Source organism: Otolemur garnettii, unplaced genomic scaffold (assembly GCF_000181295.1).
Source record: "Otolemur garnettii isolate 467f Iridium unplaced genomic scaffold, OtoGar3 scaffold00017, whole genome shotgun sequence".
NCBI classification, from domain to species: Eukaryota; Metazoa; Chordata; class Mammalia; order Primates; family Galagidae; genus Otolemur; species Otolemur garnettii.
Genome location: NW_003852412.1, coordinates 14,117,900 through 14,126,896, shown reverse-complemented (window position 1 = coordinate 14,126,896; position 8,997 = coordinate 14,117,900). Strand labels below are relative to the sequence as shown.

The following is an 8,997-nucleotide window of genomic DNA, read 5'->3' as shown; positions in this document are numbered from 1 at the left end:
AGTAGCTGGGACCACAGGTGCCCGCCACAACGCCTGGCTATTTTTTGGCTGCAGCTGTCATTGTTGTTTGGCGGGTCTGGGCTGGGGATTCAAACCTGCCACCTTAGGTGTACGTGGCTGGTGCCTTAGCTGGTTGAGCCATAGGCGCCGAGCCGATAATATGATCTTATATCTAGAAAACCCCAAAGACTTCACCAAGAAGACTTCTGGCATTGATCAATAAAATCAGCAAAGTTTCAGGTTACAAAAATCAGTGTACACTAATCAGTAGCATGCCTCTATACCAATGACAGTCAAGATAAGAATCAAATCAGAGAAACAATAGCATTCACAATAGCTACAAAAAGAAATAAAACACCCAGGAATATACTTAACCAAGAGGTGAAAGATCTCTGCAAAAGAACTACAAAATGCTGAGAACAGAAATTACAGATGACACAAACAAATGGAAAAACATATCATGTTCATGAGTCGGTAGAATCAACATTATTAAAATGTCCATACTGTCCCAAGTTATTTTCAGACTCAATGAGATCCCCATCATACCAATGTCATATTTCACACATCTAGAAATAATAATGCTATGCTTCCTTTGGAATGAAAAACGAGCCCAAATATCTAAAGCAATCTTAAGCAGAATGAACAAATCTGGAGGCTCAGAGTTCAAACTATACTATTCAAGGCCATCATAACCAAAATAGCATAGTACTGGCACAAAAATAGAGACATAAACCAACGGAACAGAACAGAGAACCCAAATATAAAACCTACAACCAACTGGTCTTCAACAAAGCAGACAGCAGCATACACTGGGGGAAAGAAGCCGTATTCAATACGTGGTGCTGGGAAAACTGGATTGCCACATGCAAATGAATGAAACAGGACCCCATCTCTCACCACTTACAAAAATTCAAGATGGATAAAAGATTCAAATGTAAGGCATGAAACAATAAAAATTCTAGAAATGTAGGAAAAACTCTTCTAGATGTCATTCCAGGCAAAGAATTATGACTAAGACACCAAAGGCCATCATAGCAGCAACAAAAAAGAATTAAATCAAAAAGCTTCTGTACAGCAAAAGAAATAAACCAACAATGGGAAAGAAAAAGAAATCATTCTATTATGACTTTAAACCAACAATGGGAAAATAAGACAATGTAGGAAACAGACAACCTAAGGAAGAGGAGAAAATATTCACAAACTATACATCTGATAAAGGGCTAATATCTGGGATCTACAAAGAAATCACCAAGAAAAAACAAGTAACTCCATTAAAAAGTAGACAAAAGACATGAACAGAAGCTTTTCAAAGGGAGAGACACAAATAGCCAACAAACATATGAAAAAATGCTCAACAGCAATAATCATCAGAAAAATGCAAACTAAAATCACAATGAGATATCAGCTTATCCCTGTCAGATTGGCTACTATGGAAAATGATATGGAGATTCCTCAAAGAACTAAAAATAGACCTACCATTCCATCCATACCATTTACTGGGTAAATATCCAAAGGAAAATAATTCATTTAACAAAAAGACACCTGCATTTGAATGTTTACTGCAGCACAATTCACAATCACAAAGATGTGGAGTGAAACTAAGTGTCCATCAATTCACGAGTGGATTAACACAGTAACTGCCATGTGAGTTGTGTTCAACTTATGCTAGTTTGAGCCTGGGACCTCGTGAAGCATATATAACTCACAGGTCTTTTGACCTATCATGACCTAGCGAGGCAGTCAACATGTTAATAAAATGTAGTATATGCTATATACAATGGACTACTACTCAGCCATAAAAAAGAAGTGAATTAATGCCTTTTGCACCAATTTGGATGGAAACGAGACCGTTATCATAAGTGAAATATCTCAAGAATGTAAAAACAAACACTTTAAAAATCTGGAACTGATTGATGGGTACATACAAACACAGAGTGAAGTAAAAGTCTTTGGAAATCAAGAAAGGAGTAAAGAGAGGAGTTAAAAACCTCCCTAAAATGTACAACGACTACTGGGGTGATGGGCACTAACAGACATGACTTAAGCATTATGAAAGCCATCCATGTCGGAAAAACATTATTCGTACATTCTTAATATTTTGAAATAGAAACATGAGTGACTTCATAAAATTCTTTTCCGAAGTCAAGATACATTATGTACATAGCATCTTTTTGATCCATTAGCTTAGGAAACTTCACTTAAAAAAAGTTTGGCATGATTTATTCTTAGTAAACCCTTTCTGTCTTCACAAAATCCCAAATTTCTTTTCCAGGCAATCCTAAAATACACGAATAATCACATAGCCCTCTAGAGGTCTGTCCTAAATTTCACTAGCCTATGGTTTTCACAATCCACTTTTCCCTTCTTTATAAAAATGGAAACATTTGCCTGTCCCCAGTCTTTTCAGACTTTTCTGTTCTGTGATTTCTAAATGTCACCAGCAGTGGTTCCACTAACACTTTCTTCTGTCTCAATACATAATTCACGTGGAGCTGGATAATTAAACTCACTACAGAGAAGGGCTGTTTTCAGCTATCTCCTCCTGTAGTTGCCCTTGGTGAGTAAAATAGAAAGGAGAGGGTTGTGTATTTATGACTTATCTCAATCATCTCTGTTCATCTGGCATTACCTGCTCCAGGCAGTGGGTTTATTCCTTTCTTACTCTGAACACAACTAAGAACATCTTTTCATTCTTATGTGTAAATCACTAATCTTGACTCAATTAGGTTTCAGCTTTTCTATCCTAATTATTATTGTTTTGTGTCAAGTTTTAAAATTCTCTCCATCTTCTGCATATGACCACCTTAAAATTAAGCTCATTCAAGGGCATCTCATAGGTTTATTTGTGAAAATTAAAAGGGAAAATGAGCATTGATCTTTTAACAGCCCTCAATACATCATAAAGGCTCCATAAACAGTAAGGTTTGACACCCCTCCTTTCCCCCCTCATTACTGCATCCACAGTTTTAGTTTTTAAGTCCTTCATCTCTCGAGTTATATTTCTGTTTAACTTGCATGCTTCAGAACCACTACCCTGAACTATTTGACATCTTCCATTCTTAAGCTAAAAGAAGTCTGCCTGACTCCTTCTGGTCATTACAGCAAATTCTTGGGGTTCATTTCCATAACATCAAGGTATTCTTCTGTGACAATCAAGTTAATATTAAAGAAACAGTTATTTTTTTCTGAAACATAAAACCATCATCAAGATTAGCCAAGAGTTTACCAAACCATCATCTTTGAAAGATAGTTGCCTAAATAGTAGACATATCTTTATCTTTCTTATGCTAGTTAAGAATCTGAAATTTTAACCGAACCTCATAGTATATGGAAAATTATTATACCTTATATAACTCAGTTATTGCATTCAACCTGTGAGGTAGCTTTTATAACTATTACATAGACAAAAAAATAAAAAAAAAAAAAGAAAAAGAAAAAAAACTGTGGCTAAGAGAGATTCAGAGATGTATTCATGGTGGTGCCATTGCTAACATTTTTAGCTGTGACTGTAACTCAGGATATTAACTGGAAAGTTGTCTCTCTGCCATATTGCAGAAGACCACCAATCATATCTTCTATCTGGCCAAGTGGTTTCTGTAGAATGCTTATTTCTATCAAGACTACCCCACCTATAATACTAATAATCTGACAGGTTATTTCTACCAGAAATACTACCTATGTTCTCTTATATCCTCATCTAAAAAGTCTTCAACATTTATTTTAAAAAAAATCTGTTTTTGAACACCTACCATGTGTCATATAGTGTGAAATTCCAGAATTTTCACAATGTTTTATGTCTTCTTTAATGAACAAATCTACTCTTGTGAGCCTCCATTTATCCTTTTCAACCTGTTCATGAGCCCCTTTTGTGCACAAGGCATGCTGTGAAGGGATCTGGAGTAGGTACATAGATAAAGGCTGTCCAGTTCCTGTCTGGAGACAGCTCACAACCTTTTGGGGAGAAGACCTAGAAGTCATTCAAGTGCAAGGTAAACTAAAAGTAGTGCCTTCTTTAAGAGGTACAAGGCCATGAAAGGAAAAACATCAAAAGGAGTCCCGGATGGGTCTTGAACGTGTAGGATCTTGGCGTCTTCAGATGGTGCAGGACACGAACCAGAGACAGGAGAGGGCAGAAGCAAAAGGATGGGGGAGGAAGCAGCATGAGTGCCAGTGGGGTATGGCGCTGCCCTTCCCCCCAACCCCCAGCGGAAGCACAAGGTGCATGGAGGCTAGAACTAGGGAGAAACTGGAAAGGTGGTTGGGGTCACGCGGTGGAAGCCCCGAATGTCCAGCTAAGACATGTGCACCTTATTCACTTTGGAATGGAGCCACTATTAGTCTCTGAGGTTAAGTGTAACTTGATCCAAACTGTGTTTTGTGAAGGGTAGTGAAGTGGCCTTGTGTAAGGTGACTTGGAGAGGGTGACACTAGAAGCAGAGCTCAGTGGCAAACTTACTCTTTACAGTTTTCATTAACAATACTTTAGTGTGTTAAGGGCTCGTCGGGAACCCAGACAACCAAATCCTGCTCCTTGATACTCTTGTGCAGTTACCTTCCTTCCTCTCCCAAATCATGGACTTTTATGGAGAGAAGGATGTATTTTAGTTCCTACTCAGGTGGAGATAAAATACATTTAGACTCCATCTGACTGTTTCACTGTTTCCTATGCAACTGAACAGGAGAGAGCAGCTGACCCATGGTCAATGATGTTTGCAGCTTACCATCCAGGAAACTTCTCCCCAAGCCATAAATTAAGTCAGGCCAGGATGGCTACCACTGACTACCTCAGTGGGAGTCACATCACATGCCACATTTTTTCCTTGGATCTGATGGACCCAATGACTTTCTTTGTTTGGAGATAGAGTCTTGCTCTGTCACCCAGAGTGCAGTGGTGTCATCAAAGCTTACTGCAACCTCAAACTCCTGGGCGCAGGCAGTTCTGCTCAGCAACCTGAGTAGCTGGGCATGGTGTCATAGGACTACAGGTGTATGACACCATGCCCAGCTATTTTTTTTTTTTTTATTTTTTGTAAAGATGATCTCTCACTGTGTAGCTCAGACTGGTCTCGAATTCTTGGCCTCTAGAAATTCTCCTGCTTTGGCCTCCCAGAGCACTAGGACTTTAGGCATAAACCACCATGTTTGACCCAATAACTTCTCTTTATTGGTTAGGTCAAAATGGGCTTCTGCTCCTTCCTAGAAGTTTCACATTTCACCATTGATGGTAAATCTTTGTACTTTTCCTATTGTTCAGTGAAACAACTCTGCATTACATTCTTCAACTATCTAAGCTCTAACAATAGTATAAATTCCACTTTGTTTTATGAAAATTTTCAGTTCTGGATTCTTCTATGACTCTCCCCCCTTAATATTCTCTTCTCTTTCTCCCTCTCTCTCTTTATTATTCAGGGAAGGGGAATCTTACTCTGTCACCAAGCCTGGAGTATAGTGGCATAATTGATCATAGCTCACTGTAGCCTCAAACTCCTGGGCTCAAGTGATCCTCCTGCCTCAGCCTTCCATGTATGGGGAATATAAAGCACATATATGCCACCGTACCCAGCTAATTTTCTTGTTTTTTTTTTTTTTTTAAAGATGGAGTCTTGCTATGTAGCCCAGGCTGGCCTCAAACTCCTGGCCTCAACTGAACCTCCTGCCTCAGCCTCCCTAGTTGTTAGGATTGCAGGTGTGAGCCACCATGCCCAGAAATTCCTCCCTTTCCCCAGTATTTTACCTTATAGGATGAAGGGCAGGGAGGTGTTATTTTTCAGCCCTTCATCTCAACTCTTTCATCTTCTCCCCTAAAAATTTTGATCAGCTGGTATTCACAGCTGACTCACATTACTGATGATTCTTCAGAGGAAATATACTAACAACCCCCTTACCTTTCACCTACCTGCCCACATATCTAGTGTTATTCTGCCCATATAGAGCAAACCAGAATAATCAGTTCAGGGGAAGCTGCTTCCTTGTGTTTCCCAGCAACACAGACTCCCCACAATGGGGTCACACATACTGGCCCATTTAGAAATAGAGCGTGAGATGCAGTGAGGGGGAAAAGCTAGGAGCAGAGATTTTCACTCTATATAGGACCTGTAGCCATTAAGCTGGATGAGTAAAAAGAAAGACCTTTCTAATGCCCCTAAAATAGACAGTTTAGTGAGAAGCTGCTCCTCTACAGACGAATGGTGATTTTTACAGATCATAAACAGAGGAGCTGGGCTGTTGGAAGGTAAGCAGTTCCTTCAATAGATGTTAGGTAAAATGGGGCTGTTTGATTCAAGGCAGAGACAGGGGCAAAATCACCTCTCGTCAGGGCTGAAGATGGGATGCAGGGGGGCAGGAATGGTTGAACCATCTTCTGTCCATGTCCCTAGACTTGCTGCATAATCTGAAACCTCCCCACAGCTCCTGAGAGGCCAAGAGGCACAGACAGAGAAAGCCGACTAGGGAGCAGGGTGGGAGGAGGGAAGGAGGGTGTTGGAATTTGACATAAAAGAAAGGGTTAAAGTTCCATTCTTTTTCTTTTTAACTCTATAGTCCTATGAAAGCTCAGAAATAGGCATTTCTTTCAGCCCATAATAACTATAGATTTAAGTGTTCAATCACAAGTAGAATTTAAGAGAGAGTGAAGCATTAGGAAGTGTCTACTTTGAAAAGCAAACTGAAATAAATATAAAATCCAGCCAGAAGGACCAGTCCTATTTTATTAAATGCATGAGGCAGCACAAACACGCATCTGTCACATTCCTCAGTAAACAGGAACAGGTTTTTGTCCCCACAGCATGGGTGGAGGGGAAAGCAATGAAAAATAGTGACCATTTTCTTTGGGAGTCATTACTTAGTGCTAGTAACTCACTGTGACAGCAAAACAGATGACGACCAAGGGATCAAACAGGTCTGGGTAAACTGGCACAAAACAGGTAGAAAAGAGAGCTGTTCATTCTGTTCTACTGGTTTCAGTATATTCTCTTAGGTGTTCAAGGCCAGGAAGGTGCTTGCTGAGCTAGATGTGAGGTCTGCTAAGCCACAGGCTTCCAAGAGAACATAAGAATGGTGGTGGTGGGGGCTGTTTTGGGCTAATGTTTGTATCCTCCCCACTCAAAGTTCTAATCTCCAAAGCGATGGTATTTGGAGCTGGGCCTTTGGGACATAATTCGGTTTAGATTAGGTCTTGAGGGTGGGGCTTCTGGTAATAGTGTCTTTATAAGAAGAGGCACAAGTGAGTTCTCTCACTCTCTCTACCATGTGAGGACAGAATGAGAAGATGGTCATCTGTAGCCAGGGAGCAGACCCTTACTGGGAACTATGTTGGTGCCATGGTCCAGACATGGTTGGTCTGTCCCCAAACCTCATGTTGAAATATGGCTCCTGTGTGGTGGTGTTGGGAGGTGGGGCCTAGATGGAGGGCCGTGCAGGTAGATCTCTTATGGCCACCTGGTGATATTCTCTCAGTAGTGAGTTCTTACTCTCAGGGGACTGGACTAACTCTCAAGGGAATAGATTAGTGCCTGAGAGAGGGGTTGTTAGAAAGCCAGGGTGACCCACAGGTCTTCCCTGCTTCTCATGTGTCCACTTGCCCTCTGTCATGTTTTGGTTCCGCACAAACGTCCTCACCAGAAGCCAGGGCCATGTCCTTGAAATTCTCTGCCTCTGCCTGCAGAACTTAGCTAAACAACCCTTTTTATTTATAAATTATCCAGTCTCAGGTATTCTGTGAAAGCAGCACAAAATGGACTAAGACAACTGGCACCTTGATTTGCGACTTACCAGCCTCCAGAACTGTGAGAAATAAATGTCTATTTTGTTATAACAGCCTGAGCTAAGACAATGGCCTAATTGTCCTGGGCCATGTCTCTTCCAGAACTGGATTCAGAATAATGTGAGAATGGGACTGTGTCAAAAGGCATCTTGGCCACAAGCAATTCTTTATTTATTCTCCCAATATTGCCTCTTCCCTCCCCCTCTCCACCTCCCTATGTAGGTAATTATGAAGTAGAAAGAATTTGGTACTAAAAACTGAAATGAACACTGAGTGAGAATGAGATTATACAAGGGAACCATTTTAAGGAATGTAGACCCCCACATTCTGGAATAGAAGAAGAGGACTTTTAAGAAAATGACTTCCACAGACTTTCTTACCTTTGTTTAAGCGTCCCATTACAGTGAATTCAAAATATTTGCTGTTGTCAGTTGAAGAGTAAAGGCCGAAGATAGTAGCTGAGCTTTTGGTCTGCAGCTTGAAGGTAGAGATCACATAGAGATCACTCAGGGTGGGGTCTGTTAGGAATGGCTGCAGAACCCCTGGGTTCAGCCTCTGACCGGAGGATGGGAGAAGGTCAAACACTGGGGAGAAGTGGGAAAGCGAGGAAGTCAGTGAAACATCCAACTTTGGGAAAAACGTGTTTTTTTGGGGGGGGGAGATTTGATGATAAGCTATAAAGTAATGTAGCTAATCTTGTAATCCTTTTTCTCACATTGCCAAACTCCCCAGTTCTTCCCTGTCACTTTAATAGTGGCTGGACATTTGAACTAGAAGAAATATAGCACCGTATTCATCACTGGGTATAGCCCTCAAGAGAAGACTCGATTTGCAAACACAAAATTGGATTTGGCTGAACAAGTGGCTCTGAAAATGCCCCCTAGGAAAAGCCCTAACGGCGTAAAGTACAAGGGAGACTGGTGAGGCATCTAAGCCATTGTTTTTCTCATGTCCCCAAGCAGTAAATTTCTGTCATTGGGTCCCTTATGAACCTCCAGGATCAGAGCCAATTGTATTTTCCTGGTCAGTGACAAATGACAGGGAACACAGCAGAAATCACAGATGTGGTAGGGGTGCCACCAGCAAAATGATTTGTGAAACTGGAGTGTTCCCTCTGTGCCTTTACAATTCTCCAATATTTCTCTGTTAAAAAAAAATCCCAATGTGGAAACAAAACAAAACAAAATAATGTAGTTTCTATTTCTTTTTTTCTTTTTTTTTTTTTTTTTTGAGAC

The 8,997-nt window shown here is 40.6% G+C and overlaps 1 protein-coding gene across 1 annotated transcript in view; it reads right to left on the bottom strand.

Moving 5' to 3' along the window:
• Positions 1-8,997, bottom strand: part of THBS4 (thrombospondin 4) — a 53,682-nt gene that overhangs the window by 40,633 nt on the left and 4,052 nt on the right. Inside the window, exon 2 of the mRNA XM_003785947.2 lies at positions 8,143-8,346. Within this exon, the coding sequence (XP_003785995.1) occupies positions 8,143-8,346 (204 nt within the window). The remainder of the gene's footprint in view (positions 1-8,142; positions 8,347-8,997) is intronic.